The 17,197-nt window shown below is 39.9% G+C and overlaps 1 protein-coding gene across 7 annotated transcripts in view; it reads left to right on the forward strand.

Annotated features, from left to right (window-relative positions):
- The window catches only part of Ankrd66 (ankyrin repeat domain 66), a 55,749-nt gene that overhangs the window by 34,466 nt on the left and 4,086 nt on the right, over nt 1-17,197 (forward strand). For 3 of the 7 annotated variants that reach the window (XM_048805428.1, XM_048805429.1, XM_048805430.1), the window contains 3 exons: nt 12,220-12,427; nt 14,554-14,724; nt 15,639-15,867. In XM_048805428.1, coding sequence (XP_048661385.1) covers nt 12,361-12,427; nt 14,554-14,724; nt 15,639-15,867 — 467 coding nt within the window. In that variant the 5' untranslated portion in view covers nt 12,220-12,360. Of the gene's footprint in view, nt 1-9,523; nt 9,738-12,219; nt 12,428-14,553; nt 14,725-15,638; nt 15,868-17,197 lie in introns of those variants that run through there. The other 4 variants (XM_048805432.1, XM_048805433.1, XM_048805431.1 and 1 more) reach the window with 3 other exon arrangements.

Genomic DNA, 17,197 nt, shown 5'->3' on the forward strand with positions numbered 1-17,197 from the left:
GGGAAAAATAATACAAGGGGGAGAAATGAATGACAGTAGAGGGGGTAGAGAGAGAAGAGGGGAGGGGAGGGGAGGCGAGGGGGGATAGTAGAGGATAGGAAAGGCAGCAGAATACAACAGACACTAGTATGGCAATATGTAAATCAATGGATGTGTAACCGATGTGATTCTGCAATCTGTATACGGGGTAAAAATGGGAGTTCATAACCCACTTGAATCAAAGTGTGAAATATGATATGTCAAGAACTATGTAATGTTTTGAACAACCAACAATAAAAAATTTAAAAAAAAAGAATCAGTAAGAGTTAATCTGGAAGAAAAAGAGAGTTTTCTGTAGAAAATGGGACTGCATGATCAAAGGCACATGGACCTCAAAGTGAATGGCACACCTGGGGAATGTCCAGGTCTCCATGATGGCATTGGGTATATGGTTGAGGCAGAGAAGAAGGTAAGAATGAAAGGGTGAGCTGGAGCTACTAGAAGAGTCCTCTAAGCAATGCGGCTGAGTTTGGACAGTGAGCATCTCCAGGACAGGAATCATTTTTATTCCTCTGCATCCAGTATAGAGCCTAACACTAACAGTCACCCAATAAATGCTTACAGAATGAATGAAAAAACTTACAGGCATATAAGTAAATTATATAAGTATTTATAGGCATATCAGAGTTTTTAAGTGTAGTATTATTCTTATTTTTAGAAAATAATTTTGTACTAAAAAAGATGAATTGAGGAAAAAAAAGCAATGAATTAGGAGGCTATTAAGTGAAAGGTAATGATGTAAACCACAATACTGGCATTGGAATGGAGATTGAAAGTATAAACCAGGCAAAAACAGACACAAAAGATCAAGAAGGGGAGTAAGTCCCATATAGCCCTGAGATCTCTAGCTGGGGAAATCAGATAGATGATGAAGCCCCTAGTTGATGAAAGAAAACAAGGAAAATGAACAGGTTGTCAAAGTAAGGTAACAAACGCAGTTCTGCATATACTGAATTTTAAAGCTCCAAGGATGATGTTTTTTTAAAATTGTAGGCCTTGGGCCATTAATAGCTTATGAAGTCTATGTGGTTCATTGAGGCATTATCCCGCCCCCCAATGAAATGAAACATGATAAATTTCAAAGTACATCACATGTGGTAAAGTGTTGATCCACAAACTTGTATTTTTATTGCATATATATGTATGTATCTGTTGTAAAATTAATTTCCTGTCATGTGGTAAAAGCAATGTTTGAGAGCTTTTACCCTCGGACACACAGGCAGAAGCAGTGGTAGATGTCAACTTCCATCTGCTCAAAAGGGTCACCTGGGCACTCAGTCTGCATTTAGTGACTTCCCATTGTGCCTTTTAAAATATTTTATTTTTTAATATTTTATTTTTAGTAGATGGCAAAACACCCCCTTTTTATATGTCTATTTTTTTTTTAATGTGGGGCTGAGGATCAGTCCCAGTGCCTCACATGTAACAGGCAAACATTCTACCACTGAGCCACAACCCCAACCCTTCCATGTGTCTTAGTCCGTGTTCTGTTATTATAGTAGAATACCACAGACTGGATAAACTAGAATCAATATGAGTTTATTTGGCTTATGGTTCTAATACCTGGGAAGTCCAAGATCATGACACTGGCATCTGGCAGGAGCCTTTGCACTGTGTCATGACATGGCAGGACAAGCGAGCACACAGTAGGCAGAAAGGGAAAAATCAGGCCCATCTCATCCTTTTTTTTTTTTAAATCAGGAACTCAGTCCATGATAACAGCGTTAATCCATTCTCGAGGTGGAGCCCTCATGGTCTAATCACATCTTAAAGGCCTTATCTCTTAAAACTGTTATAGTGGCAATTGTATTTTAACATGAGTTTAGGAGGAGACATTGAACGCCATAAAACACTGAAAGCTTAAAATGATCTGTAGTGGGAGACTTCATACACAGAAATTGGCAAAGACAACAAAATAGGAATGTGTCCCCCAGCCTGGGACTCCCACCTGCTCCAAGCAGTCACATCTCTAGTCAGAACCATCTCATAGGTCCTTAATCATACAAGTCTGAAGCTCAATGTGGAGAAAGAAGTTATTTATTTGGAAGTTGTTTATTAGTGTGTGGGATTAACAAGTGCTTGTAGAAAAAGAAAAACTCTAAGGCCACCTCATTCAGGCAAAGTTGGAGGAAGAAGAGCTAGTGAGATTTTCAATTCTGATCAAAGTGAGGATGGAAATTGGGTTTGAGACACTCTTAGATGTCAAGAAAGAAAAGGGGCTTTTAAAGGCAAGTAGGATCAACACTGCTGATTCAATAGGGTGGATGGAAAAGGAAGAGAGGGCTTTAGTAATTGGGAGGGCATTGGTGGCCTTTAAATTAACATATTAGTCTATGGGAGTGAATGTAGGAAGCGGAAAAAAGGAGTAGAGATGAGGATACAATTTTTAAAGACATTGTGTGGAGAAAGAAAGGAAAGAGAATCTGGCTGTAGTTGAGGAAAAAAAAAGAATGAGGAGGGTAAAAATCTGAAACATGGTAATAGAACCTTCCAGGAGGTCAGAGCTTTCTTAACCTCACCTACGCCATGATGGCTGGAATTCACTTGTTCATCCTGAATTGGATCATGTGGTGATGCATTTTTCCTGGTGACATTGATCAGTCTGGGAATGAGATCACAGAAGAGAGTTTTCTGGGATTAGAAACTGGGAGAATAGATTGACCCAAGGCAAAGAAAATGAGGGAGTTTGTTAACTTAAAAGATAAGTTTTTGTAGTTAGGATGTAATGTACTCATGTTAATTCATATTACTGGAAATCTAAACAAATCAGAATAGTAAAAATAGAAAGTGGGGGTCCTCCATGGCCCCACCTCATGAAATAAGTGCATAACAATCCGGTATAGTCTTCTAGATGCTCTTCTAGATTAAGAGGAACATCCTGGCCTTGAGTCCAACTCTACCTGTCCTAGCTCTAAGGCCTCGGTCAAGTCACACACCTCAGTTTCCTAATCTCTAAGATGCAAATAATAGCACCTTCATCCTAAGGTTGTAGTAAGGATTAAAAGAGATAATGCCTATAAAGTAGAATACTGTTTGGCAAAATACTTCTCTAAATGTGATGGATGTGTAATCATTTTGCTTCCCCATTGACAAACTACCAATGTTTCCCATAGTATACTGGGAGAAATAAAGTCCAGCTGTCCTGATGTGACACTAGTGCCTTATATATGTGAATATGTACATGAATATATGAATATTTGCAAAGAACTGAAAGTACTGCTGGGTTGAGTAGGTTGGAAGAACTTCCCTGGAGGCAGAGTGACAGCATGAGGAGGTATAATGTCATGGTCAGAGAATATACTTTGAGTTCCATGAGTGCAGAGGTGAAGTTCAGGGGACAATAGGTCCAGGATAGATATACCTCTTAGCTTCCAAAGTAGAGAAAAGATAAGGATTTTTTTTTATTCAATATTTTAGACAATTCCAAATTTCATTATCCAATTCTAGGCTGAGCCTTCACCCCTCATTAGCAGTGACATTATGAAATTAGTTTACTGAAGGACTCTTGAGCTGTGGATGTCATAATTGCCTTGTTTGTATGCATCTAGTCACTGGGCTCCATGACCTAGTTTGCCAAACCAGTCGCCAGGACATTTTTCCTTACCCAGGTCATTGAAAACACCCCTGCTGACTTTAGTCAAGATGTAGGAGGCATTGTGCTGAGTCCAAGACTCCCAGGCTTCTCTCAGTGGCATTGATTCAGTCATCCAACTCCTTTATCTGGTTGCTGAGTTACTTGATTCCACATTCACAAGGCTATTCATTGGCTCCTCCTGTTTCTACTGTTACACCCTAACTGAGGCCTTCCAAGGCTGTGTCCTTGATAGTCACAAAACGCTTCTTTGTTTATACATATCATACAAACTCATTTTAGGAAAATGGTGTTTATTACTAATTTAATGTACGTTCTCTGAAGCTTTTCTCCACATAAACAAATGCATGCATGTACACTGAAGTTATTGGTCATTTTTAGAAGTTATATTTTCATTAAGCAATAGAATACTAATATTTTATCAAAGCAACATATCCAGATCTACAGTATCAGCTTGAAAGGCAATATAATATTTCCACAAGAAACTTGCATTGTTTATCAGTCTTAATTTTGAAATTATACTTCAGTGAATATACTTGCAGCAAAGTATTTGTGCATGTTTTTAATTATTTTTTTATTTGTTTTAAATATCTAGAAATGGGTTTTCTGGATCAGGATATATGCATTCTTTTGTCTTCTATTTTCTTTTCACCCTTAGGTGTCCTTTGCCCCAGGACAAAGGACAATTTATGTTGTGGCAAAATTACTTCTCTAAAAGTGACAGCCTTGTAATCATTTTACTTCCCCCTTCAGAAACTGTCAATGTTTCCCATAGCACACTGGGAGAAATGAAGTCCAGCTATCCTGAGGTAGCATTGCAGGATGTGGCCTGAAGTTCCTTTTCTTTAGGTCTCTCATATTCAACTCAGTTTACATTCAGTCATTCTGGATTTCATGTCATGGCATCCCCTTTGCTAGAAGGATGCCCACTTTTGGGTTCTGAGTTCTGGTAGGAAGCAGGCAGTATGCTCAAACTGGATTATTTGACGCACATTTACTAAATGGACTGTTGACAAAGGTGACAGCAGAATTCAGGAAATGCAACAAGGCATAGTGTAGTGCCTTTGGTGAATGCTGACAGCCCTTACCTTCCATGGGCTTAAAGGAGCAAAAACAGAAAGCAGTAACTAGAACTTGGCACAGGTAACTCTGTGGAGAAGGTCGCCTGACAAGAGCTGTGACCTTCATAGCAAACCCATTGAAAGCCAGGCAGGAAGAAAGCCAAGGGAGTAAATATTCCAACCCCGTTTCTCATCTATACCCTAATCTCCTGCTGGAAATTGTCCAGCCCAGTTGGAAGCCAGAGCCCATGCGTGATGCTGTCCTCCATGCAGGTCAGCCTCCAGGATGGAGAATGAAAGAGAGTGGATCTGATGAGAAAGATGTGGAAAATATCCAGCACACCCACTTTCTCCTAACTGCTAGGTCTTAAAGTGATTTAATGCCTCTCAGGGCATTTAACATAGTCCCAATTACATTTTTTTGTGTGCAATATCTCATTTTCTCAATTAAGTTGACAAACTCTGTAAAAAGAGAGATGACCCTTTTCACATGCATTATCAGAGGTTCAAAAATATTTGCTGTGGATTTATCCCTCATAGAGATTCAACTGCCTCAAGGCAGTTGAGCTAGAGCATTCCCTTATCCCCAAGAGAAGTCAGAAAAGATAAATCTCTGAATGAGGGAGGCTAGGTTGAAGGGATACTAAATGCCAGGACAGAAATACAGAGTCCTTCTGTAAGCCCCATTCAAGAGTCAATGTGAGAGAGCTACACAGGCCCACATTCAGACTGCACAGTACACAGGAGAGGCTGAGAGGAGAACCACAGCAATGTCTGGGCAGGTGGTCTCTGATAGCAAAATGTCACCTTAGAGAAAATATGATCCATCCAGAAATCTGAACTCCCCTGAACAAGGTTTCATAAGCCTCCTGACAAATTGGTACACAGCTGGTATTCAGTCGAGATGCTAGAATCCTATAACCAGCACAGCCACCTCCTCCATTCTGATGCAAGGATGGTCCTAGTGGTGACCATCTGATGCAAGGATGGTCCCCCCATCCCAGAAGGCTTCTTAAAAATCTCCTAAAAGATGGTTAGAGACAGAAAGGTACAGATGCTCTGGTAACCACAAATGGAATCTGATTCTTGTCTTTTGGACCCAAGATGCAGGGAACCTCGTAGCCTCCCTGAGATCAGGGCTCTGACAGTAATGCCATCAAGCAATGAGTTTGATCTGTCTCTTACAACTGTCCACAGGAAGTAGAGACAGCTGTCTGAGTATGCTTCACTGAGGCCTCTGGGCCTCAGTTTCCTTTCTTGCAAACCACCTATATTTCAGGCTTGTTATTAAGATTGATGAAATAATATCCAGAAAACACCTAGGATAATGCCTGATTAACAAATACTCTATTCCCTGCTGCCACTCCCAGTTCTAATGACACCAACCATTCTGTCCACCTCATTGTGTTGCTTCTTTCATAAGCAATGGTTTGAAATGAACTACATCATTTCCTAGGCAGGAAGACCTCCCTTCAGTCACTTTTGCATATGGCTTTGACTTGCCCCTCAGGAGGCACTGTAGCACAGCAAATAAGGATACGACACAGCAGCCCCACCACCTGAGCTGTCCACCATTAGCTCTGTAACCTCAGGCAAGTCCATAGATTACTATATGTCTCAGTTTTCTCATTTGTGAAGCAGGATAATATTGGTGCCTACCCTACAAAATAAAAATTGACCAAGTGTGTTAAAGCACTTAAAACAAAACCTACATGGGTTTATTACTGTCATCTTTAGAATTGAAGGAGGTAGAAGAGAATGAAATCCTACTGTCCCAAACATAAGTCAATGGCAACTGAAAAGTATGCAAGGGGGTGGCAAAGCCACTCAGCCCACACTCCTGTGTTCCCTGAACTTGCAGACACTGCACATCTCTCTGTATGTGGAGGCTTAGCTGGGATGGGAAAGGGGTAAGTGATGAATTAAAACATTCTCAGTGTCACTTTTAAGTAAATAATTTAATGCTGATGGGTGTTAATATTTTCATACATAAAATGAGTTTTTGTCTCATTGTTTCCTAAATCCCTTCCTGATCTAGAGATGGCTTTTATTCTATGGAGAAAAGGCTTTATGGATGTCACCTTAGCCAGAAATTTTAGTTCTGATGCTTAAGCCGATGTGACCAATATTGCCCCTGGGGGCCTCTGTGACCTATCATGAGTAAGGCAAGGACAGTAGCATGCAGATTTTTGACATTCATCTAATTGGTCACAAGGTCTCACTAAAAACACTAAAAACACCCACCATATAATTGTGGACCCCATTAGCAGATCCTAATACTTACAATGAGTATAGAAATAATATTTTTATAATATCAGAATGATTGGTCTTATTTTTATATGGCCTTGTATATTATTTAGGTCAAAAATTTTTTTTCATTTCAAAATATGGTAGAATGTTTTGACCTTTTGGGGTAAAGTCTTCTTTAAAAAAAATAATGCCAGTAGCTCACTTTTGACTTGTGAAAAATTCTGGAAGTCCCTACCTTAGGGTGTGTTACTCCCTGGCCCTCATGGCTTGTCAAGAAATTTGGTGTCAGACACCTTTTTTTAGGGGAAGGAAACACATAATAGGGTATCAGAGGGAATGGGACCCCAAACACAGGCAGTTTACTGATGCCAACAGCTGTAGTTTCTCACCAGTTTCATCCCTTATCTCAAGTTGCTTTGTCCCTTGTCACCAGGGAACTCAGTCCTTGTTCCCCTGCTTCACTCAACATATAGTAGCTACTCAGCAAGTATTTGTCCAGTGAAATCAGGCTGCTCTGTAACTGTTACAAAGCTTTGAAAGGGAGATGGAACACTGAGTTCTCTGAGTGATAAGGGTGCTGATGCAGTCTCTCCTAGGCATCAGTTATGGCTTGTAAAAGACACCTTTAAATTCTGTCCTCTGACGTGGCTGACCACTCCCTTTTGTGTGACTATGTTCTCCCAGGTCCCATCCTTCCTCCCTAGAAATATTTACTAATTCTTCCTTTGCTACCAGATCCCAGGGAATGAAAGGCCTCAAGGCTTGGAGCCCCTCTCTTCATCTAATATTCTTAGATTATGTTAGATCTTATCTACACCTTTAAGTATCACTCATGTGCTGGTGATTTTCAAATATGTAACTTTAACCCCAAAGTCACAGAACTCTGGTTTCCTGCTTGATATTTGGATGTCTTGCATGGATCTCAAACATACATCAAACAGAACACTTAATTTGTATCACTCTTCTACTGGCCCCACCTGGCCCCACCCCACTCCCTTTTACAACACCAGTGTTGTCAGTTTCCAAGGGCCATCTTGACTCCTTCTGTTCCCTCACCACTCGTGTGTACTACATTGACACCTCCTGCCAGTTTTCCCTCCTGAATAACTTTGGTTTCACTCGTTTCTCTCCATCCCTATGGCCACAATCCACCAGGTTACCACTCTTTCTTATCTGGGCTTCTGCAGTGGCCTGCTCTGTGGTCCTCTTGCTTTCAGTCCCATTTTTCAGTCTCATTTAGACCATTCTCCATATAGAGCTAAAGGAACCTCTCCAGAAAATTTAAGCTGCACCATCTTTGTTGTTAAAAATCTTTCAATTTTTTTTTTCAATTTTCAACTCTTTGTATTTGGAATAAAATCCAAATTCCTCACCCTATCCCAGAAAACTCTAACCAACTTAGCACTTTTCTATACTAAATTCATCTTCTTCTACTTGCTATACTTCATAAACCAGCGGCATCTTCCTCTTGTTTATTCCTCACATAAGCCAAGCTGTGTTGCTGTCTGTGTGGACCCCCTTCCCCAGATCCTCAGATGCCTGGATTCTTCACCTATGCCAGGTCTCTGCTGAAATGTCACCTCCTCTATTAGCATCAGGAGAAGCAGAATATATAATTACAAGAAAGGGTTTATCAGATTAATTTATACTAGCAGAGGCTGGATAATCCCATGATGGCTGTCTGCAGGATAAAGTGCCCCAGAAACAAGTAAGTGCCCGGTCTAAGAAGCTGGAAGTCTCAGAACAAGAGGAACCAAGAATGCAGCCCCAGTCTAAGTCGAAGTCCCAGAAGCTTCCTATAGAGTTGTCTGTGCAATTCTGCAGTGCAAGTCTGTGTTCAAAGGCTAAAGGAAGCTCCAAGAAGACAGGAGCACTGAGTGTCTTTTCCCTACAGGGCCCAGTGGAGTGTTTGGCATATATAAGGGCACTTGATAAATATATATGGGAAGAAAGGTAGGGAGACAAATGGAGCAAAGGAAAGAGAGAGGAAAAGGAAGAGAGGATGGAAGGGAGGGGAGGGGAGAGGGTAAGGAAGAAGGCTTTTCCGATCAGTGAGATCATAAATATAGATACTTGCTTTCAGCAAGGGGGGGAAAGGAGAGACAAGGAGAAAGCACTATAGATGTTTTTGTTCTTTTTGTCATTGTTGTTTAGGAATCTACCCTATATCAGATGATTTATAAATTATTCCAGTTAATCAATGAGATTATTATTCCACTTTTATTAATGAGAAAAAAAAAAGAAGCTCTGCAAAGTTAAGGAATTTGCCAAAGATCTCACAGCCAGTTCTGAATGAGAGGGTCCCATGCTTTCCCCACCACACCACGGAGGTCAGACATCTCCTGTGTCTAAGTGACTACTAAACAGCTGACCTTCTTCACAGCCTGTGGATTGAAAACTGTTTTTAAAAAAATAATAATATTTAAATAATTTTTAATTTAAATAATATTTAATTTAAATTTTTAATTTAATTTATAAATAATTTTTTAAAAAATAATCAAATACTATTTGAAAGAACCTGGTGAGGTCCGGCACATTAGGACTGAAGTAGAAGGTAGAATTGCTAAAGAGTTTTGATATGAAGTAGAGCGGCAATCCCACTCCACCAGATACCTAGGGAAGCTGAACTTAATTGGCAAGCTTTCATGAGGAAGGAAGGGTCAGTTTCCATGGTGTAAGCACAACAATACTCCAGGCAGTTCAAGCTCCTGAAAAGAGCTCCCCGGGTTTCATACAAGCAAAGAGCTCCCTGGGTTTCATACAAGCAAAGAGCTCCCTGGGTTTCATACAAGCCTGTAAGTATTTTTACATTACCCCTCTCTTATTTACTATAGTAATACAGATCACTCACTTATTAGCCTCTGTATTGGTGAACTACTTTGCAAATTGACACACATCTACCAGAAAGATAGGAATTCAAGTGCACTTAACCAAATTCATAAGGATTCATGTCACGGAGAGTTTGCCAGATTTCAGTGGCCAATGACAAGTTAGTGAATTATATACATAAATTTGCAAATAAAGTTTGCATTTTTGTTCTTAAAAAAAAAACTTCTAATAGTTGTTTATTTTTAACAAATAGCTTTATTTAGCTATATTTCACATACCTAAAAATTGAATCCATCTAAAATGTACTATTCAGTGGTTTTAGAATATTTTAGAGTTGTGAAACCATTACCCACCACAATCTAATTTTAAAGTATTTCATCACTCCAAAAAGAAGTCCTGTGCTTACCAGCAGTCTTTCCTCTACCCACCCAGGTCCCAGCCCTAGGCAACTAATAATCTACATTTTGTCTCTATAGATTTGCCTATTCTGGGCATTTCACATAAATGGAAGTATCCAATCTTCTATGACTGGCTTTGTTCACTTGGCATGTTTCAAGATTCATCCATGAATCACGTCTCAGTACTTCCTTCCTTTTCATTATAAAATAATATTTCATTATGTGGATATTCCACATTTTATTTATCCATTCATCTGTTGCTGGGTATTTGGGATGTTTCCATTTTTCATCTGCCATTGAATAATGATTCTATGAACATTTATGTATAAATTTTTATTTGAATGTTTTCATTATTGTGGGTATATACCCCAATTTATACTTTCCTTTTTTAAAATTTTTTTTAGATGTTGATGGACCTTTATTTTTTTATTCACTTACTTATATGGTGCTGAGGATTGAACCTAGTGCCTCACACATGCTAGACGAATGCTCAACCATTGAGCCACAACCCCAGCCCTGGAAAATTTATACTTTCTAATTTCAAAACTTACTATAGAGCTAAAATAACCAAGATTATGGTGGTACTAGCACAAGAATAGAAATCTAGAGCACTAGAGTAGAACTGAGAGTCTAGAAATAAATTCTGACATATATGCTTATTTTTTGACAAGTATACCCTATATAAACTCAAAATGGGTCTTGGGCCTAAATGTAAGGCTCAAATTGCAAAACTTTCAAAGGAAATTTAGAGTAATAAATATTTGGGAGGTGGAGAAGCAACTTTATTTCTTTGTATGTGAATATCTCATTGTCTCAGCACCATTTATCAAAAGATTTTTCTTTTCCCATTGCTTGGCCCTGGAGTGTTAACTGAAGTCAAGCAGTATGAGTCTTCCAACTTCATTCTTTCTCAAGATTATTTTGATTATTCTGGGTTCCTTGCACTTCCATAGAATCTTCTAGGATCAGCTTTTCAATTTCTCTGGAAAAAACATTTTGCTGCACAATGAAAATTTCTACTTGAATTACAACACATTCATAGGAAGTTGTGCAATCACTTCAGTATCAACTTGAATGTGGAACAAACAGGGTAGGTTTAGTCTAAAATTGCTCAAAAGCTTGTATGGAAGGCAAATGAAAAGGCTCCTAGACACTGATTGAGAAATGGTTTTGCTTTTAGTGACACTTGCAGATTAGAAATACTAGTGTTTTTGTTTACCATTTTTACTATTAATCAAATCCAGTGTTTTCTAGTAAAGCAAATTTAAAAACTAAAATGCAGTTTGTGCCATCTTCTCTGTTACCCGGCAAGACATGTGTTGAGCACCTATATCCTATAACACACCTAACCCTTGTTTTGCACACTTAGAGATTCTGATTCACTTTGGGCTGAGGTAGAGGCATCTTTGTTTTTAAGAATCTACTGACAATTCTATGGAGCTTCTCAGTGGAGACCAACTGCTGTCTCCTTGCTTCCCTCTCAGGTCTCCAATCGTGTTCCCTGCCAATCTATCTCCTACTTTTCAGCCAGAGAGATATGGCTACTCAAAGATGAACTAGAACTGCTATGGGGGCTTGTTATGAATGCAGACTCTCAGACCCCATCCCAGATCCACTGTGTCAGAATCTGCAATTAAACAAGATTACTAAATAATTTGTATAGACTAGAGGCTGCTAAACTCAGGTCTAAAAGTTGGATCTGGCTCATACCTATTTTGTAGGCCTGTGGCTACCACCTAAGGTGTCAGGCCTCCATGGGCGAGTGCTGTGAGGCCCCAAGAGCAAGTGCATGCTTCTCCCTTTATCCCTGATGCCTATTTTGCTCCTAGCACTTGCCTCTGCCACTTGTAGCTGTGCCTATTCACTGCTCAGGGCCCACTGGTGATGTTGGTAAAGGATTTCAAACACAGGCACGGCACATGGAGGGCCAAAGGCACATACTCCAAAGTGCAAGTTGTTCCAGCATGGAGGAATTTGCTGTTGGCAGCTGCTGGGACCACAATGGAATCTTAATAAGAGAGTTGGTGACTCTGAGCTGCTTTTTCTCCAGCCAGCTACCAACGTGGGATTGCCAACCTCTCCAGGAGGAGAGAGAGCTCACTGGAATCTGAGTAGCAATAAGGCAGAGAATGAAACTGAGCATCCCACTGACAATGCCTTTCTGCTGAGGCCCATCCTCTCTTCCCTGTGAATGTCTCCAGCTGAGGGTTACTGGGAACAAAGACGATGGAACAACTATTGCAGGCAAATAGGAAAGGGTAGGACATGGATTTTTACTCTTGTTATTTAAGTTGCTTTTAAGTTCCCACTAGTAGTCTTGATTTTGTCTCTTGGTATAAAAATATTGCTGTCTGGATTTTTACAGAAAAAGGTTGCCAACCCTCAAGACTGAGGGACATTATTGTTGGAACTGCTTACACTTCAGTATAAGCAATCCTGGCCACCAATGTGCTGTGCTTAGGTTGGGATCCTCTACGGTCACTTGGCAACTTGACTATAATTCACATACCATTGCATTTTTATTATGCTACTTCTCTGTCTCTCAGGCTATAGGGCTATTCTCACTTTCCAATGTGAATCAGATATACCTGGAGGGCTTACAACAACTTTGGCTGGGCTCCACCCTAGAGCTTCAGTAGGTCTGAGATTGAGTCCAAGAATTTGCACTTCTTATAAATCTTTGGTGGTGGTGCTGCTGCTGCTAGTCACAATTTGTAGGGTGAACTCCAGTCCCATCTCAAACTTGAGATCAGAGGTATCTTCAATGGCCACAACTCCTGTGGCCCTCTCTGCACTCTTGTTGTCCATTTCAGCTCCATATCTGTTTTATATCACCAGTTCTCAAACTTATTATTTTTTTAGTCTCAGAACTTCTTTACACTCTTAAAAATGATTGGGAACCCCAGAAAGCATTCATGTATGTGGATTATATCTATCAATATGTATGCTTTTAGAAGTTAAAACTAAGAATATCTTAAAATGTTAATTCATTTACAAAAGCTGCAATAAATCTATTACATAATAACATAAGTAATATCTTCATGAAAAAAATTATATTTTCCAGAATAACAAAAAATGTAAAAAGAGTGAGCTTGGTTTACCTTTTTTTTTTTTTTTTAACCTTTTAAAATCACTGGCTTAATAAGAAGACATCTGGATTCTTGGGTCAGTTTCTACATTCACTTTGTTCTGATGGAAGTGTATAAAGAAATCTGGCTTCCAACAGATATAAAGTTAGAAAGAGAGAAGTATTTTATAGATTTCCACATAATTGTGGATTTTCTCCTTTGATACTACACCCAAACTAGACAGATAGTAGTGCCCTACATTTTAGTTTCGATGTGGAGTTGAAGTGATATCCAGGCAGTTTCCTTACTCTGATTTATTAAAGTCTTTTCCATCTTGAATGGATCTCTTTACTCATGTCTGATTTTGCAACATCCTCCACTTGTTGTATGAAAAATATTGGTCCAGGGGGTGAAGAACATTTTCCAAATGTTGACATACTTCATTACACAATATCTTAAAATTGCATTTATTGAATCACATGATTAATGGTAGGATCTAATAAACATAATTTTTATTGATTCGTTAAGAATGTTCCTATGAAACTGGCCTTTTTTTTTTCTTGGAGGGTGTGGTGAACAGCTTGATTACAGTCCAGTTTGCTGTCACAGCCTAACTTTCTATGAAGGAAAGTTTTCTCTACCTTCTCTTTGGAACCATCAGGAAAATTGTCATCAAGGGGAACAAGGCCAAGAACATCTTAATATTATAATGAAATAGTTTTTCATTTCATAGATTCCCTGAAGAAGTCTAAGGAATTTCTAAGCATCTTAGACTACAACGTGAGAACTACTGTTTTAAGGCATAATATTAATACCAGTTTTTAGCTATGTTATTTGTCTGTTTGTGTGTTGCCCCCTCCCCACCTGGTGTGCAATAGTATTTAATTTCCATAGAGCTCTGGGCCCAGTACATACCTTTCACATGGATTCTCATTGTCTCATAATCCTAGATGTTTATACCCATTCTACAGATGAGAAAGACACAGAATTATATAAATAACTTTAGGTAACACTACTAGAATTTTGAAGTGGGAGTGGGAAATAGTGCTGGAAGGTGGTTTGAGGCCAGTCCATGAGTGTAGACATAATTCAGTGTGCAGTGGGAGCCATCAGTAGTTTTGGGGGTAGGGGACTGGCATGCAGTAACCACAGTAGCTAAGATCCAAGTCCACATTCAGCAGAGACCACACACCAGGCAATCCTAGCCGCAAATGCATGAGGCAGGAAAGAAAATCCACAACGCAAAACTCTGTGGAGCACTTGCTAGGAATTAAGGACTGTAATCGAATTTCCTAAATGACGTGTCTCTCCCACAGTTTCTGTCATGGAATTGACCAAAATATCAAACCTGACAAAGCTCCACCAAGCTGTGGCTCTGGGGGACTACAATTTAGTAAAGAGGATTTTGAAGAAAGGTCTTTGTGACCCAAACTACAAGGATGTCGACTGGAATGATCGGACCCCCCTTCACTGGGCTTCAATCAAAGGTGGGTAGGCGATGCCTTAGTAGATCCACCCCTGTGAGCCCACCATTCAGTCTACAGGCTGTGTTACTGAGTAGAAAAAAATATTTTTCTGGAGCTAGATGGAGCATTTCAATCATCACGCCTTACCCACATTAGCAAATTTAGTTTGTTATTTAGTGTCTCTGGGCCTCAGTTTATGCTTCTATATAATGGGGGTAGTAATGTTACAGTGGAGTGATAGGCGTTCAGTAAGATAGTGGGTATACAACACCTAGCATATAATCTGCTCTTAATTAATATTAGTCTTTTGCCATTTCCAAAACCACCTTCAGAGAGTACTTGTCACCTGCTGGCCACTGGACTGTGTACTTTATCTTTGTGGGTTCACTTGTACTTCTCAAACGTCCAGTGAGGTAAGTGATAATATTCTAAATGATAGACGAGGAAATGGAGCCTCAGACATTTGTTACTTATCCAAGGTGACACACCTTAGTAAGCCCCATTGTGAGGATATGAACCCACATTTATCTGTTGAGAAAGTCTGTTTGCAAGCTCTGTTAGCTATAATGTAAGTGGGCTTTAAAATATTTATTTTTGAAATGAGCATTGAAAGAGGAGCCTGTCCAGTGCTCCCGTGAGCAGGACCTGAGAAGATTTCTGGGACAGTGGACAGGAGAGGGGTATCCTGGAAGGAGTACTGGACATACTGTGAGAGTCCAGGTTCCCCATGGGAACAGGGTTCATGGAGTGAGGACAGGGTGCAGATTCCCCAGTCAGAGGAAGGAGAAGGGATGAAGGGGATGATGATAGGAATCTGGAGGCACCCCGAAGGTGCATTTCCTACCCGTGTCATGTTGTCGAGGCTGGTCCTAGTCTCAGGCCGTGGGGGACATTTTCCTCTTAACCTCCTCCTGTTTCTTCTTGGTCCCTCTAAGGGCAAGTGGAAGTGATGCATCTCCTGATAGGCTGTGGAGCCAGGCCCTGCCTGGTAACTGATGTGGGATGGACCCCCGCTCACTTTGCAGCTGAGTGCGGCCACCTGAATGTACTCAGAGCCCTGCATGCCCTGCATGCCGCCATCGACGCCCCTGATTTCTTTGGAGACACACCTAAGAGGATCGCACAGATCTATGGGCACAGAGCCTGTGTGGCCTTCCTGGAGGAGTAAGTTTCTTTTTAATTTTTATTTTATTTTTTTGCTTCCCAACTATAGGAAGGGCAAAGATACAGAAGCTTGTGATCAAGGTCTTTGCCCATTCAGTGGGCTCAGGTCAATGAAAAAAAATGAGAAAATCCAGTCAACTGACTATTGTTTTCATTAATTTTTAAATTGAGTTATTTTCACAGAAATGACTGGCCTCAGGTAAAAAATACATTGATCTGTTGTTTTAGATTATACAAAAATTGTCTCTGATCAGAGAATTGGGACACAGTTTGAAGAAAGGTGATGATCCCAGATTCATGGGCCCCTGCAGCTTTCTAAAAGGTATTCAAGCTGTGTGACCTTGTACAGGTTGTCACCTTCCTGACCCTCCATTACCTAATAAAATGAGGCAGATGAATTAGAATTTGATTTTCAGACCCTTCTACTTTTTCAAGCATCTATGTTCATCTGTGAATCCCCTACTAACACATATATCCAAATAAGAATTTATCTAACATTTTGTTCATTTTTTTTTACTCAGTCGAGACATTGAACATAGTTTAATACCAATTATGTACATAGCAGTAGAGCTCAGAGAGGGATGGAAATAAAATTTAGACATTTCTAGTTTTGTTGGATCAACAAGTAACTCATATAAGAAAAAGTTGAATAATAGTATCTGGGCATTATTTCTTGGAAATTAAGACAAGGTAGATATCAAATCTACTGGGCTGTGCATGATAGAAGAGGAGGGTGGCAGTGAGATGTCTCCTAAGAGCTGGCAAATATAGTTGTAAGAAAGTTAAACTAGGAAAGTCTTTTCCTATAGTGAGATTAGTAATGTGAAGAAGTAACCTAAGAGACTCCTAGGGGCTTTTTACCACTGAGCTATATATCCCTAGTTTTTTTTTGTTTTTTTTTTTAAGTCTGAGACAGGGTCCCACTCAGTTGCTGAGGGCCCTCACTAAGTTGCCCAGGCCAGCCTTGAACTAGTGATCCTCCTGCCTCAGCTGGGATTATAGGCATGTACCACCAAATCCAGCTCAAAAGACTCTCTCTTAAAGATGGTGTCACCCACTTAAAATATCCAAAGTCACAAATTAGGTGATTTGAAGAGCAGAGAGGCAGAACCTGAATCTTTGTTTGAATATCTCTATCTTTTCCCTAGTTTTTTCCATTGCCCTTGTCCTCGGTAACCTCCATGCACTGTATGTGAGACCACAGTTCTCTTCATCTTATCAGTTCCTAGAGCCTTAGGTCTTTGAATTGTCAAGACTCTGTCATTCGACATTTTTCATTCCCAATCTATCATGTGCCTGAAAATGTCCCCAATCTTACTCGGCTGCCAGG

This window comes from Marmota marmota, unplaced genomic scaffold (genome assembly GCF_001458135.2).
Source record: "Marmota marmota marmota unplaced genomic scaffold, marMar, whole genome shotgun sequence".
Classification (NCBI taxonomy): Eukaryota; Metazoa; Chordata; class Mammalia; order Rodentia; family Sciuridae; genus Marmota; species Marmota marmota.